The sequence below is a fragment of the Stegostoma tigrinum genome, chromosome 6 (assembly GCF_030684315.1).
Source record: "Stegostoma tigrinum isolate sSteTig4 chromosome 6, sSteTig4.hap1, whole genome shotgun sequence".
Classification (NCBI taxonomy): domain Eukaryota; kingdom Metazoa; phylum Chordata; class Chondrichthyes; order Orectolobiformes; family Stegostomatidae; genus Stegostoma; species Stegostoma tigrinum.
In genome coordinates, this window is record NC_081359.1 from 2687399 (window position 1) to 2704176 (window position 16778).

Consider the following 16778-nt stretch of genomic DNA (forward strand, 5'->3'; position numbering starts at 1 on the left):
TGATGATGCCCTTTCTCATGGACTTGCACATTTCCCCTGCCCGAAGCGCACTATCGTACACCCCCAGCAGGTCCTGGCCGACCGGGTCCCACAGAGCGGAATACAGCTCGACCGGTAAGCTGTCGCTCCCAGGAGTCCTATTCCTCTCCAAGGACATGAGGGCTCTGGTCAGCTCGTCCAGGGATATCAGCCGGTCCAGCCACTCCCTTGTGCCGTCGTCTAAGACCTCCGTGATAGACGACAGGAACGACTCGGTGGCCATGCTGTCCGTGGGCTTCGTGTCGTTCAGCCCGGCATAGAAGGATCTGCTGATCCTCAAAATGTCGGGCCGAGACGACGTCACCGAGCCGTCGTCCTCCTTCAGCCGGCTAAGCACAGACCTCTCTTTGTGCACCTTCTGAAAGAAGAAACGCAAGCATGTCTCGTCCCGCTCCATGGAGCGGACCCTGGACCGGAAAATTATCCTGGAGGCCTCCGCGGCGAAGAGCGAGGCTTGCTGGCCCCTCACCTCGTGGAAGTCCTCCATGACATCGACCCCCATCAACTGCAGAAGGAGCAGGTTCTGCACACTTTTCTGGAGTAGCGACAGCTTTCCCCGCCTCTCTCTCACCTTCCGAACACCCTTGAGGACAAAACCTCTTGATGTTCTCCTTCACCATCTCCCACCAGTCGCCCGGAGACTCAAAGAGGGGTTTCACATTTCTCCAACCGGCGTACTCCCTCTTAAGCTCCTCGACGTTCTCTGGGGTCAACAGAGTCGTGTTGAGCTTCCACGTCCCCTTGCTGGCCTGCTGGTCGTCCTGTAAGTGACAGTCAGCCAGCAGGAGGCAGTGGCCAGAGAAGAACACCGGCTCGACGCCGGTGGACCTGACCGAGAACGCCCGTGACACAAACAGGAAGTCTATCCTTGAGCGAATAGACCCGTCTGGCCGCGACCAGGTGTACCTCCGCTGCGCTCCGTCTGCAGGGGTGCTGAAGACGTCGAGCAGCTTGGCGTCCTTCACCATGCCCATCAGGAATCTGGACGTGACGTCCAGTTGTCTCCCCCCACCCGCAATCCCCACGCCGGAGCTTCCATCTGCATCGATGATGCAGTTGAAGTCTCCGCCTAGGATGACTGGCCTGGACGTAGCCAGCAGGGGTGGAAGCCGCTACAGGAGGGCCAACCGCTCACTCTGTACTGCTGGGGCGTACACATTGATCAGCCTCAGGGGAGCGTTCCTGTAGGTGACGTCAGCCACTAGGAGGCGCCCCCCCACCACCTCCTGAACTTGAGAGATGGTGAAGTTGCGCCCCCGCAGCAGAATAGCCAGGCCCGAAGAGCGACAGTCATTACCCCCCCGACCAGATCGGAGGCCCACAGGTCCAGGCGCCCGACCATTTCCCGTACCTGCTGAGGTGCGGTATCCTGCACTCCTGCAGAAACGGGAGGTCTGCCTTGACGGTGGTCAGGTAGGCCAACGTGGACACACATCTTGCAGTGGACCTGACACTGCGCACATTAATGCTCGCAACTCGCACCCCCATTGTGGGCAGTGACCGCAAGTACCCTCCCCAAGTCCAAGGTCCAGCCCCTCCATCTGTCCCTTCGTGCCCATTGCCCGGGCTAACTGGACGCTCTCCGGGCTCAGGAAACCGTTCGTGCTGCCTTCCGGGTGTCATCACCCCCTCGGGGGTACGGAGGCAGGAGGGTCAGGCTGGGGAAGCGCTGTTTCCTCCTTCCCGCCTAGAAGTTCCGCCGGGCCCTCCAGGGACCCAGCGGCACGTGACTGGGTGTCAGAGGGAACCTCAGGACGCCTCCTGTCACCTGGAAGCGGGGTGCTGCTTTCCTTCTCCCTTGAGATCTTTAGCTTCTGCTTCGGGCGGGCCCTCTCCGAATCTCCCTCGTCAGAGGAGCTCTTATAGCCCCCCTGTAGCTGCCTCTTCCCGCCTGATGGTTGCGGTTCCTGGGCCCACCAACGCGCCTTCCTCCTCGCTTTCCGGACCATTGTCCACTCCCCTGGGTCGCCTGTCGCCGCCTCCATCGACTCCAGGTTGTCGGGAGCGAGCGGAGCCTGGAGGGGCGCTTTGCTGGCCTTGGGCCCATCCTGCGGGGCCGGGCCCTCCTGCACGACCTGGCCCTCCTGCACATTCGTGGGGTCCTTGCTGGGCCCTGGTGCCTTCCTCTCCTCCGGGGGTGGGGGGGAGGGGGGGGGCTGGCTCCGCATTGCCCCTGCCGGCAACCTGGGCGTAGGTGGTGCCCCGCTGCGGGCATGCCCTATAGAGGTGGCCCGCTTCCCCGCAACGGTTGCAGCTTTTTTTGTGTGGGCAATCCTTTGCAAGGTGTCTCTCCTTCCTGCAGATGGTGGCTTTGCAGTCGGCCGCCACATGACCTGACCTACCACAGGCATGGCAGACTTTAGGTTGCCCTGCATAGGTCAGGTAGCCCTTGCTCCTGCCGATCGCGAAGCTGGACGGTGGGTGTACAATGTTCTCGTCCGCACCCATCCTCAGCGTCACCTTGACCTGCTTCTTACTGGTCCAGATGCCAAAGGGGTCCATGATGTCAGTTAGGTCCCCTTCCACCTTCGCGTACCTTCCGAGGAAGGTCAGGACATCACGTGCAGGTTGTACATGTGTACAGTCACCATACGGCTCCTCTGCGCTGGCATCACGAACAGCTGGACAGCGGTCAATACAGAGAGGGGGCCATCACCTCCTTTCTCCTTCAAAGCCTCCAGGAAGCGCTTGCAAAGCTTGGCACTCCTGAAGGTTACATCGTAAAAACCTCCTCCGGGGAAATCCTGCAGGCAGTAAATGTCTGCAGCAGCAAACCCACAACAGTCCAACAGGACCCTTTTCACGAAGAAGGTGCAGTCCACAGGTGCACCTTCATCCACCTTCTTCACGGAAACACGGATGGTGTTCCGGACCCCCTGACCTGGGGCACGAGCACTTGCCGCAGCCATCGTTGCAGGTTGGCTGCTCCCCTGAACCAGTGTAAGGCCAAAGCCAGCATTCAGATCCACTGGTTGCAAGGGTGCACAGCCAACCCGACGTCTTCCTTCCACCTCCAACACAGCACTCTCCTCTTCTCGGTCCACAGAAGAGTGGGTCTTTATTTTGTTCCAGATGTAAGCTGGTTCACTGAGCTGGGAGGTTTGTTCCCAGATGTTTCATCACCATTCTAGGTAACGTCAACAGTGAGCCTCCGACGAAGCGCTGGTGTTATGTTCCGCTTTCTATTTATCTGGTTAGGTTTCCTTGGGTTCGTGATGTCATTTCCTGTTCTTTTTCTCAGGGGATGGTAGATTGATTTGGAGCCAATGTGTTTGTTGATGGAGTTCCGGTTGGAATGCCATGCTTCTAGGAATTCTCGTACATGTTTCTGTTTGGCTTGTCCTAGGATGGATGTGTTGTCCCAATCAAAGTGGTGTCCTTCCTCATCTGTGTGTAAGGATATGAGTAATAGTGGGCCATGTCATAGATATGTAGATAAATAGAAAGCGAGACATAACACCAGCGCTTCATCGGAGGCTCACTGATGATGTTACCTAGAATGGTGACGAAACGCCTGAAAACTAACCTTCCAGCTCAGCGAGCAAACTCACATCCAGAACCTCAACCTGAGCTACAAATCTTCTCAAAACTCGCTGTCAAGTCAGTGTTTGACTTCGGATTCAGGCTGTATTGGCACCAACTTGTGTTAAAGTGCTTCACGCTGGTATCAATGAAAACTAAGTCACAATAGTACACATCTCCAATGTTTATTTTGAAAACCATTAATTTGAATGTTCTTGCAATTCAGAAGTAAAACAGGGAGTTTAACTATATTGACAACATATAGGTTTTAAATTTCTTTACGTTTATAACCCTGAGCAGGAGAGAGCCTCTTATCTGAGGCTCCTACAGTGACTTGTGCAGTTTTATCTTGTTGCATCCCTCAGGCCGAAACCCCCTCCAAACCCAGAAAAGCCTAAACTGCACTCTTGCTGTGGCTCTTAAACTGCACACTCAACACGGATGTGATTTTACAACCTCCTTATCATTGATTTTGAAAAGAAAATGTATTCTGCCTTGTAATACTTGTAACTTGACTCATGTCAACCAAACCAGCAAACCCAGAATGAATGGACAGTACGCTTTAACAACTGCTTGGATCTGCCATTCATTCTCAGTTGAATGAGACATCTGCGGTGCTGAAACCCACCAGCACTTGAAAACTCAGCCCAGGGTTTGGCATTGGCCATAGTCATCCAAACAACAGTCTGGTTAGGAACTTGCGAAATCTACTCATTTCAGTTTCAAAGCAGAGTCACTGTTAACCAGTGTACTGGAGCAATTATTTGGATTTGTTGTATGCATCAAAATTGTTCTATAAAGCAATTAGAACCATTTAAATCACGGACTACACGCTCTGTCAGGACCTTCTGTAGCAGTTTTTCTAGCATTGTTATATCACTGTACTGCATGTGAACAAATGCACAAGACAATGGTTAATGTAGGGGTCATCATTTTAAAACACAAGTCCCTATGACGAATCATTGCATTAAAAATACATCTATGTCACAAACAGCATCCAATAGTGACATTTGAAGTTGTGAAAATACCTTGTGCTTTTCAGAACATTCCGACTCTTCAGGCTTTCTAGTTTCTTCACAGACCCACTTAAATCTGGTGTGCTTCTAAAATCCTGAACTCCCAGAGAAAATAGAGTGCTATAAGAATTAAAATTTTCATCCTCCATTTAAAGTGGTAAAGCAACCTCAGTGGGGCCGTGTGTTTTCACCGCTTGGCAAATCCCACTTGTAAAATACTTGGAGGAAAATTGGATTTCACCTACAAATAAGAGTTAAAGATGGTCTCAATGAAACTAAATAAAAACTTTATCAAACAGCATGTAAACAAAGTTTTTTTTTTAACTGCTGTTCAAAGATATCAGCATTTGGTTAAATCAAGCAGTGAAGGGTGCAAGAGATCGCCATGGTAATTCTGTACCAAATGCTCACCTTCTGATTTTGCTCCATCGACTATGTAAGCTTTTGTTTTATCGAATACGACCAGTGATTGTTTTTGATGGAAAGACGCCTCTACTGAAGAAACAAACTTTGGTAAGTACTATCGCGTAATACAATTTTAATTTCCATGATTGACAAAAGTTTCATCAAAAATCTATTTAACTAAAATCTAATCTATAAATGTTTGTTGTTCATGTTGTCTATATTAACTTCTTTCAAGGTCAAAAAATTAAAAGAACATTGTACACCAACATGAAACATTTATGCGATTTTATAAAAGTTTCTCAGCAAGAGTTGAACTAGTTAAGTTTTTAAATGAATTTATGTGTGGCATGATGTATTCAAACCTGTGCTATTTCTAAGCTGCACATTGTAACAAATAATGAAGTGGCCAGCACTTGATTATCACAGCACACATTCTCTGATGTTCCAGCTAATGTACTTACATTCACCTTCCCACTGCTTGCTCCCTTTCCATCACAAACTACTTCTCTCCCATGTTCACTACTAAAGACTCACAGTAAAATACAGTTATGCCTGTTAGTAACAAACATGGGTGAGAACTGCTCTACGATTTGAGAAGCAGCTGCATGTTAAGAGATGGTGCATCAGCCTGACCAGCAGAGCAGCGGTGGGGAAAGACATTGCAGGACTTGGTAGGGAAAAGACACAGCAGCTATTTCCCATTGATACATCCCCTAAAGGAGAGGAAGAGCTCCCGGAAACAGTTGCAGACTCAATGAGCATGTTCGCTTTGAAGTAGCATTGAGTCTTTGGATATCACCAGCCGGATGATGAAGTCCATGTCACCCACTGTTGGCCAGCTCGGTGCTGTCTTTGAAAACACTGAGCAGAAGAACCTGACAGTTGACAAAATCAGGCACTTTGTATGTGGAAACAACTCCTCAGCTTGCCTCTTGGCTGGAATATTGAAATTCAACATAGCTCCCATAAAAATAAGTGAAGCATTACTGTGTCAAAGTGGCTGAGCATGTTTTGTTACCTGAACTGATAAACTTCTGAAGACAAAGAATGTAAGTTTGCAAGTTTAGTTGACATCTTATAACTTACAGAACAACTAATGTCATTGATATTGACTCAACCAGATGTCTAAAGTAATACTTCTGTCATTAAATACCAAAATAAAATTTAGTTTTGTTTACAAATGCAGTCAGAACTGATACTAAGACACCATCAAATTATTTTCAATGCAGCTGATGAATATTGAAGTAAACTCTTGCTTTCAATTGATATGCCTATTTTAACTGTGAGAAGTCAGTAGATGTGGATATGTGAGGCAGCAGTGCTAACCACTGAGCCACCATGCTACCCATAGTGCACACCAAACAGTTCCCTTTTGCCAAAGCCCAGTTGATATTTACTGGGTTATGTATGTGATGAATTGTTATGCACTGGCATTTGTTCCTGGTTATGTGAAGTCATCCTCTGTTTTAGGCTAACAGATGGCAGAGAAAGGACCTGGCAGTTAAAGATACAAAGAAAGCTACAGATAAGCTGTTGAGGACCATGTTGAAGCAACATGCCTTAAAAAGTGTTTTTGGCAAAAGGTTAGTAAAGTATTTAAAGTTTGAAATAATGTTGATTTCAACAGAAACATGAATTTCAAAAAAAATATGTTTGCTGGAGTGGTTATTTCTCCTTTGGACTTGGAGTGAGAACAATTTCCCATTCAGTTTAAAGATGGTAAAAGAAAGTGAATACCTGGACAATTGGACAGCGAGAAGGGGCGATAGGAGGAGGAGAAAAGTATGAGAGGTGGAAGGAAGAGGGTTGGGAATGGAATAAAGAAAATAGTGGCAGGGGTGTAGAGTCTGGCAGTTTTTAAATGGAGTTGGAAGAAGGAGTAATTAAACAGTAAGGATAAATGTCACTCAATGATTTAAGGAAAACATAGTTCTGGTAGGAGAACTACTAACATCGGGCAATTTCTATGGCACAGCAGCATCCCAACATTAGTAAGTACAAAAGGATAAAGGTCTTCCACCGAAGTGTGTGTGTGTGTAATGGAACAGAAGAAATTGTAAATGACACAAGGAACCTTTGTTTTACTGGGGAGCCCAAGATTTGTGAGCATTGTTGGGGAAGAGGGGATCTGATCATTTGACTGGACGTACCATTGAATATTTTTCCAACAGATTAGCAGAGTTATGGGAATTCTGTTATTGACCAGGGTTTGCCAAAATAAAAAACCTAAAACTGGAAGAGCATAGGAGATAAATATCCAACTGAATGCAGCCCTGTTTACAGAAAGGGATGGTTTGGTAAACTAGGTAATGTGAATGGAGTTTAAAACATTATAATTTGTTGATCATTGATCATGCAGTTATTCTAAAATCCATTGTACTTCAAACATGAAAACTCTATAGCTGGTTTAGATTAGCTGTGGATTTACCCCTAATTTTACTTGACATTGTTAATGTTGCAAAGCTTTAGTTACACTATAATCTATAGGTTCCAATGCTATTACAGTTTAATGGCCAGTTTAAAATGGATCACAGAGATCATCTGAAATAGAAGGTTCAGTTCATTAAATAATGGAACATTGTAACTCACACAGTAATGTAAATATACTTAACTAGATGGCCTGCTGTAGCATGAGATCCCCAGTATCCAAACCCAGAAACTACAAGATAATAGTTAGTTAGAATCTTTTTTTTTCGAGGTAAAGATGTCAGCTATCGGGGGCATAGGTTTGAGGTGGAAAGGGGAAGGTTTTATGGAGACGTGCGAGGCAGGGTTTTTTTTAATACAGAAAGTGGTGGGTAGCTGGAATGTGCCGCCAGGGGAGGTGGTAGGAGCGTATATGATAGCAACGTTTAAGAGGTCCTTTAGACAAACACGAAGGGACAGGGAATAGAGAGATATGGGATTAGTTTAGAAAGATATCATGGTCGGCACTGACATGATGGTCCAAAAGGCCTGTTCCTGTGCTGTACTGTTCTATGTTCTGTGTGTTCAGGTCATTTGGAAACATGCAAATAGCTTAGAATTGCTGTGGTCAGCACAGATTCTTCTTCGATGTCATCAAGCTAATGTGAAGGAGAAAAAGATATTCTGAATGCTGTTCACTAACATGACAGTGTTGGCACAATCATGTGGTTTTGAATTAGTTCTGAAGCAGAGTCATGTTGGACTCAACGTTAGCTTTTTTAAAAAAACAATTTTCTCTTTCCACAAATGCTGCCAAACCTGCTGAGTTTCTCCAATGCTTGCTGTTCCTGTTTCAAATTTATTTTTCTTAGCAGTAAGTGCATTACTGTGTTTATACAACTTTTCTTTTTAGTACCTATATTGGTAATAGCTTGGCGCTAACCTGTACGTGAGGTATAATCAGAAAGGTTGCACCTTCTTTTGAAAATGGTGATAATTATCAGTAAACTTTTTTCGTTGCCACTTCTGTAAATAACTGGTGTCATTTGAATTATGATGATCTAAAGTAGTTAACTGGCTCATATTGACATATAAAAGCATTTATAAAATGGAAGATGGAAATACTAGGTAAAAATTTCTGCTGATAAATTTCAATATTTGAAACGTGTCAATACTAAATGTTTAATGTCATAAATGTATTCTATTCGATTCACTAATGAGTGGAAAAGATGAAGTGATTGTACAAGTTCATACGTGAATCAAATCTTTTTGACAGCACTAGCAACCTCAGAAATGTTCTCATTAGAAATGAAAAGTTTTAAAAAATATTTTTCTGTATTTTTGTTAACAGTGATGGGGTCATTCCCAGCCTTTCTCAGGTGAGAAGAGGTGAAACAGATGACATTTTTATTCTGCCTTCCTTAGAAAAGAAAGAGGAAAACAGGTTTGTTCATGGACTAATGTTGACATAATTATATGAAGTGCTTCATATGTGTGAGCCATATCGGGATGGGTAATAGCCATGTGAACTCTTCCCTCCTTACCACCTTGTTTGGTCACCACTTTGCCCATACCTCACCCTCCCACCCACCACTTCTCTGTCCGGCTTTCCCACTTACTGCTATCCTTTCCGCTCGCCACTGCTGTCAGAGTCACAATTCATTGTCCAGTATTTCACAGTCTGACCCATATTTGAGATGGTAATCCAGTATCTCGAGTTGTCTGCAGATGGTGAGATGTTTGTTCAGTTTTTTTAAGACCCCACTTTTCATGCATGTGATATGGTCTGTTTCTCTCTCAGCAGCCCACTTCCACAGACTCTAGGCCATTTCTAGCCTCGGACCCACAGTGTAGACTGAGCAGAGGGATGCAATGGGTGGGGGGCCTGACCAGCAGGAGAGGCAATGAGTAGAGGGAGAGTGAAGGAATGAATGAAAAGATGTCAGCAAGCTGGAGACAGTCAAAGAGCAGTGACCACTGGTAATTATAAAAAGTTGGCATATTTATTTCATGTTTAAAAAGAAGTTCTTCCATTTTATGTGTCATTTAATTTGAGTGTGGGAATTTAAGAATATAAACTGTTTAAGCTCAAGAGTATGTTTTGATGTTTACTCAGTGTGGAGCCAGAGGACCACAGCAGGTCAGGCAGCATCAGAGGAACAGGAGAATTGACGTTTCAGGTCAGGACCCTTTGTCAGGACTGGGGAGGGGGAAGAGAGCTGGGAAATAAATAGAGGGAGGAGGGTGATGGTGATGTTGATTATCGTGTACAGAGCGCAGATGCTCCATGAATCAGTCCCGGAGCCTGCACTTGGTCACACTGAGGGGGCCACAGCGGGAACAATGGATACAGTAGACCAAGTTGGAGGATGTACATGTGAACCCCTGTTGGAGAGTTCATCTTGGGCCTTGGACCTTGGACCTCCTGCAGTTACAGTGAAAGGTGCTTGGAGTAATGGGGTTGGTGGAGATTGTGGAGCAGATGAGGCAGGTGCAAAGTGAGCGGCCCTTCCGAAAGGCCGATAGAGGTGGTGAGGGAAATATCTCTTTGGTGGCAGAAGTGACGGAGGCTGATGTGCTATATACAGAGGTTGGTGGGGTGGTATCTGAGGACCAGCAGGGCAGAAGTGCAGGAAGTGCAAGAGATGCAATTGAGGGCGTTTTGGATCACTGGAGGGCTGAAGTTGCTGTCCTTGAAGTTGGTATGTCTGGGAGTGGAACGTCCCATCGTAGGAGCGGATGTGGTGGTGGCAGAGGAATTGGGATTAAGAGATCACATTCTTACCGGAGGGTGGGCGAGAGGAGGTATATCAAGGTAGCTGTGGGAGTCGGTGGGTTTGAAATAGATGTCAGTCCTGAGATGGTTACTGGAGAACCCACCACACCCAACACCTCCCCTCTCACTTCCATCCATTTCAGAATTGCATCTACAACACTAAACAAAGAATTACAGTACCATGGTAGCAGGCTATCAACAGAATAGGAAATAGAGCAGAGATTAAGGGTTGCTACGCAGACTGGCAAAAAAGCAGAGATTGTTGTTTCAAAGGGTGAGGTGCAGTGACCAATATAGCTCACAAATTACATTAACGATTTGCACTTCATGTGGAGGTGCCGGTGTTGGACTGGGGCGGACAAGGTCAGAAGTCACATGACACCAGGTCATAGCCCAACAGGTTTATTTGAAATCACAAGCTTTCGGAGCGCTGCTGTTTTGTCAGGTCAAGTTTGTGATTTCAAATAAACCTGCTGGACTATAACCTGGTTAACAAAGTGTGGAGCTGGATGAACACAGCAGGCCAAGCAGCATCAGAGGAGCAGGAAAGCTGACGTTTCGGGCCTAGACCCTTCATCAGAAATGGGGGAGGGGAAGAGGGTTCTGAAATAAATTGGGAGAGAGGGGGAGGCAGATCGAAGATGGATAGAGGACAAGATAGGTGGAGAGGAGACAGACAAGTTAAGGGGGCGGGGATGGAGCCAGTAAAGGTGAGTGTAGGTGGTGAGGTAGGGACGGGATAAGTCAGTCCAAGTAGGATGGACAGGTTAAGGGGGCGGGATGAGGCTAGTAGGTAGGAAATGGGGGGTGTGGCTTGAGGTGGGAGGAGGGGATAAGTGGGAGGAAGGACAGCTTAGGGAGGCAGGGGCGATCTGGCTGGTTTTGGGATGCGGTGGGGGAGGGGAAGATTTTAAAGCTTGTGAACTTCCAATTCCCTGGTCCCCAACACCTCATTTTTACTATGGGCATCCAGTCCCTATACACCTGCATTCCCCATGCAGATGGCCTAAAGACCCTCCGCTTCTTCCTGTCCCGCAGATCCGACCAGTCCCCTTCCACTGACACCCTCATCCACTCAGCCAAACTCGTCCTCACCCTCAGCAACTTCTCTTTCAATTCCTCCAACTTCCTACAGACAAAGCGGGTGGCCATGGGTACCCGCATGGGTCCAAGCTATGCCTGCCTCTTTGTAGGTTACGTGGAACAATCCCTCTTCTGCACCTACACCGGCCCTAAATCCCACCTCTTCCACTGTTACATTGATGACTGTATCGGTGTGGCCTTGTGCTCCCACAAGGAGCTCGAACAGTTAATTCACTTCACCAACACCTTCCACCCCAACCTTAAGTTCACCTGGGCCATCTCCAGCACATCCCTCACCTTCCTGGACCTCTCTGTCTCCATCTTTGGCATCCACCTGGAAACTGATATCCGTTTCAAGCCCACCGACTCCCACAGCTACCTACAATACACCCCCCCCCACCACCTTTCTGTAAAAATGCCATCCCTATTCCTAATTCCTTTGCTTCTGCCGCATCTGCTCCCAGGATGCGCCATTCCACTCCCGGACATCGAGATGTACTTGTTTTTCAAGGACCGCAACATCCGCCAGCAGGGGTCGAGAGCGCCCTCAACCGTGTCTCCCGCATTTTCCGCAACTCATCCCCCACACCCCGTCCCCGCAATAACAACCAAAAAAGAATCCCCCTCGTCCTCATGTACCACCCCACCAACCTCCAGATCCAACGCATCATCCTCTGACACTTCTGCTATCTGCAATCCGACCCCACCACCAAAGACATTTTTCCATCTCCACCCTGGTCTGCTTTCTGGAGGGACCACTCTCTCCGTGACTCCCTTGTTCGCTCCACACTCCCCTACAGCCACACCACACCCAGCACTTAGCATTTCCTGCGGTTGCAGGGCTACACTTGCCCCCACACCTCCTCCCTCGCCCCTATCCCAGGCCCCAAGAAGACTTTCCACATCAAGCAGATGTTCACCTGCACATCTGCCAATGTGGTATACTACATCCGCTGTTCCTGTTGTGGCCCCCTCTACATCAGGGAAACCAAGCGGAGGCTTGGGGACCGTTTTGCAGAACACCTACGCTTGGTTCGCAATAAACAACTGCACGTCCCAGTCGCGAACCATTTTGACTCCCTCTCCCATTCCATAGACGACATGCCCATCCAGGGCCTCCTGCAGTGCCACAACGATACCACCCGAAGATTGCAGGAACAGCAACTCGTATTCCACTTGGGAACCCTGCAGCCCAATGGTATCAGTGTGTATTTCACGAATTTCAAAACCTCCCCTCGCCCTACCGTATCCCACACCCAGCCCAGCTCGACCCCGCCTCCCTAACCTGTTCTTCCTCTCACCAACCCCTCCTCCCACCTCAAGCCCCACCCACATCTCCTACTACTAATCTCATCCCACCCCCTTGACCTGTCCTTCCTCCCTGGACTGACCTACCTCCTCCCCACCTACAGTCACCTTTACTGGCTCCATCCCCCCTCTTTTAACTTGTCTGTCTCCTCTCCACCTATCTTCTCCTCTATCCATCTTCGATCTGCCTCCCCCTCTCTCCAAACTTATTTCAGTTAACTCACTTGCCCTTCCCATTTCTGAAGAAGGGTCTATGCCCAAAACATCAGCTTTCCTGCTTCTCTGCTATTTGGCTTGCTGTGTTCGTCCAGCTCTACACCTTGTTATCTCAGATTCTCCAGCATCTGCAGTTCCTACTATCTCTGAACAATAACCTGGTGCCGTGTGATTTGCACTTTGTGGATTGGAAATAAAATTTTGACATTTGTGGAGAACACCAAATTGGGAAGCATCTTAGAGAATACTGAGAAAAATTTGACAATAAACAAGAAAGTATTAATAAACTTGCACTGTATATAATGATCAAATTCAATGCAATATAGCTCAGTGTGAACTAGTGTATTCTCATAGGAAGAATAAGGAGGCTGCACAGGTGGATAACAAGTATCTAAGTGAATTAGAAGTACAAAAGAATCAGAGTACAATTACGCACTTGAATAGAAACAGTGTAAGTGGTCTGGTGCCTCTGAGTCAGAAGCTGCAGGTTTCTAGAGATGGAATATTTACATGAGCTGCTTGGTTAGATATTGCACTGTGCTGGTTACCATATTATACAAAGGATATAGAGACACTGAAGAATGTTCAAAGTTTTTACAAGGATTATGTTAGGACTAAGAGTTGATACTTCTCAGGAAAGGTGAAACTCTCCTTCAAGAAGACTGAGAATAAGTAATAGAGGCCTTCAGCATAATAAAGTTTTTAATAGTGAGTTAACATTTTTTTTTAAAGTGAGGAAATGTTAAAAAGTAGAGGTAAAAACAATCCGGGAGAGTCATTAATAAATCAAATAGGAAGTTAGGAGCAACATGTTTACCCGCAGTGTGGTAAGCATGAGGAATGCATTCTTCAAGATGATATTCAAGGCAATAGGGTAAATGTTTAAGGGAAGCTAGTCAAGTTTGTAAAAAGGAGCAACAGGATATTTGGATAAGATCAGAGGAGGCTCAAGTGGAGCATAGCCACTGACAAAAGCTGGTCCCACTATATGCTTTTTTTATAAACTGTAAAGTTTACAGAACATCATGATCTAAAACATTTACTGCAAATTCTGGTAAGGTCAAGGCATTCGTGATTTCTGACCTTCTGTTCCTGAGCCATTCCTTGCAATACGTTCTAGGAAAAGTCCATCTAAAGAAGTATGATGCTGTGACCTGCCCAACACACTCTTCCCAGTTTGAGGTTCTAGAAGTGTCTTCCAAGAAGGAAGTCACCCTCTCATCAGTGTTCCTCCACCCTTTCCTGATGTCATCTTCTGGAGCATTCTATGTTCAAATCAATGGCCCAGAACAATCACAGTTTGCTGGAACTGGAACAGCAGACCCCTGAATGTGTCGGACAGAGTGGGGGCTGTGGGGAAAATATACCCATTTTTAGTTTTACTTTCATTATATTTCAACATGTGAATGAGATTTGATATTGTGAGGATATTCATAACATAAGGACTACAGATATTTTATCTGGAAATATAAGCCAGTAAGTAGAAATTTGAATTATTAATTATTTTGCAAGTCAAAAGGAAAATGGAAGTGTGTAGTTGTTTTTTTTTTTGCTGAAGCCAGATTTGGCTGTTTTTGTGGGACATGTCAGCATCAAATATCTTTGGAAAAACAAAGTAATGCCCAGCATGTATTGGTTGTAATGGACACTGAACTGAGACGGGAAAGAGCAATTGAGACTCAGACCTTCAAACCTGCCACCAAGTGAAATCTGTCTCTCTTGTTGTATTGTTCATTAATGAAAGCTGGCATAAAACATTAAATATATTTAGGAAAATAAAGTCTAATACTTTTAGATAGTGGCCACAGTCAGGCATTAACTATCCTAGCAAATAAATTGGTTGTACTTACCATTCTGAGTTATCATAAATGTTGAGGCTTGATTTCCAATGCACTTTCTCCCACCAGAGTCAGGACAATAATTTTACTGGTAATCTTACAAGTAAACTTCTACTGTTGTATTTTAGTTCAGATGAAGAGGCAGAAAAAGAATGGGAAGAACGCATGAGCAATGAAAATCTGTTTCAGGTGAAGTATCTGCAGTGATTTTGTGTGTGCCTGTTCGTGTCATGGCCTTGGCCAATGCGTGTTTTGAGATACTGCATTATGTAACATGTCCATCCCTTCATCTGTATTCTTCCTCATCATGCCACAGAAAAGCGACTATTGATCTTTGGCATTCTGGTCTAAAACTCAGAAACACTAAACTGTCAGTGGTATGTCAGTGGGACGGTGGCTCAGTGCCTAGTTCTGGTGCCTCAGAACGCTAGGGACCCAGGTTCAATTCCAGCCTCGGGTGACTGCCTGTGTGGAATTTACACATTCTTCCCGTGTCTGCATGAGTTTCCTCCCGCTATCCAAAAATGTGCAGGGTAGATGGATTGGCCGTGCAAAAATGCCCATAGTGCCCAGGGATGTTTAGGTTAGGTGGATTAGACGTAGTAGATACAGGAGAAGGGGAATGGGTCTGGGTGGGATGCTGTTCAGAGGGGCGGTGTGGACTTGTTGGGTCAAACGGCCTGTTTCCACACTGTAGGGATTCTGAGAAAAGCAAAGCATTGCAAATGCTGGAATCTGATTAGTTACATTAATCATCAGATTAGGCATCGTCGGCAGAGAGTGAGTAAATACTTCAAATCAATGGTCTTTCTTAAGAACTGGCAAATATTAAATGTGGACAGCTTTTAAGCAAGTGCTGAGCCAGGAATAGACGGAAGGAAAAGGAATGTGAACCTCTGTGATTAAATGTGAGGGAAAGAGTGATTTAAGTGAGAAAAGTGTGGCATTACAAATGAGTTAGTAGCAGAACCAAAATTAGGTTCAGGTAATGTGTAAATGGTCAGAGCAGCAAAGCAAAGAGGAAGATTTTTTGCAGAATATGGTGAAAATAAGCCTAATCAGCATCAAGTTATTGGAGCGATTGTAAGGTTAGGAGTTCAATTTAACTGTAATTGTAAGAATTTAGAAAGCCTCTCTCAAACGCAACTAATCTAATCAACTAAACTCGACTAAATCCAACTAAGTACAGGGCCCTCCAGGTTTAAATATATCTTCAAGTTTCATTGAATTTCTTAAGTTTGTTCTTTATCTTCAATCTTTTCATGGGGTGTGTGCATCTCTAACAAGACCAGCCTTTGCCTATTGTTGTGGTGAACCAAATGGGTTGCTGCATGATTTTAGAGGGCAGTTAAGAATCAACCACATTATTGAGAGTCCAGAATTATATGTAAGTCAATCCAACAAAAGATAGAAGGCTTTCTCTCCTAAATGACCTTCGGAATATTACAGAAACAAATTTCAGGAGAAACTGAAGTCTGAAGAAAGGTCACTCCACAGCTGTACCAGACCTGCTGAGTTTCTCCAGGAATTTTAAATATCCAGCATCCACAGTTCTTTGGTTTGTTTTATCCCCAGAGCATTAGTCTGCCTTTATGGATTACTGGTTCAGTGGCATTACCCTTCAGCCACAGTCTTCTATAGAATTATTACAAATAGTACAAACCAATAATTACTTAATATAGGCAATGATTCACTCAATCCACTTTGGAACACCAGCTCACGGCCACTGGCTGGCTGGATATCGTTATGTTTCACTTATAAAAGGCATTGCTGAATTAAAACTAAACCATTTTGGGAGGTGACTGTGTCCTGAAACACACAGCCATTTTTTGCTTTAGTGTGATTTAACATATGTCCTGTGATAAACAAAGCCATAAAATAAAACAGTGAATCTCTTCCAAAATTTGTTTTAGACCAGAGGACACATGACTAATCTAACCGAATATACAGTGTATTGTTTGTAGCCTGCATTTTTATGTCATCTGTATCTTTCATCAACCACAAACAGAATATGATAATAATACCTTGAATGTTTAAGCATCACTTATAAAATAATTTATTGCCTCAATCTTACCATATACTAAAGCATTAAAATGTCAGTGCTCTCCTTGTTTATAAAATGATGTGCTGAATTATGATCAGCATTCCAGGGATGAAGCCATCACATTA

General features: G+C 45.5%; 1 protein-coding gene across 1 annotated transcript in view; it reads left to right on the top strand.

Moving 5' to 3' along the window:
• ercc5 (excision repair cross-complementation group 5) overlaps positions 1 to 16778 on the top strand; it is a 113062-nt gene that overhangs the window by 63822 nt on the left and 32462 nt on the right. Inside the window, exons 14-17 of the mRNA XM_059646914.1 lie at positions 4915 to 5090; positions 6453 to 6565; positions 8740 to 8832; positions 14738 to 14798. Coding sequence (XP_059502897.1) covers positions 4915 to 5090; positions 6453 to 6565; positions 8740 to 8832; positions 14738 to 14798 — 443 coding nt within the window. The remainder of the gene's footprint in view (positions 1 to 4914; positions 5091 to 6452; positions 6566 to 8739; positions 8833 to 14737; positions 14799 to 16778) is intronic.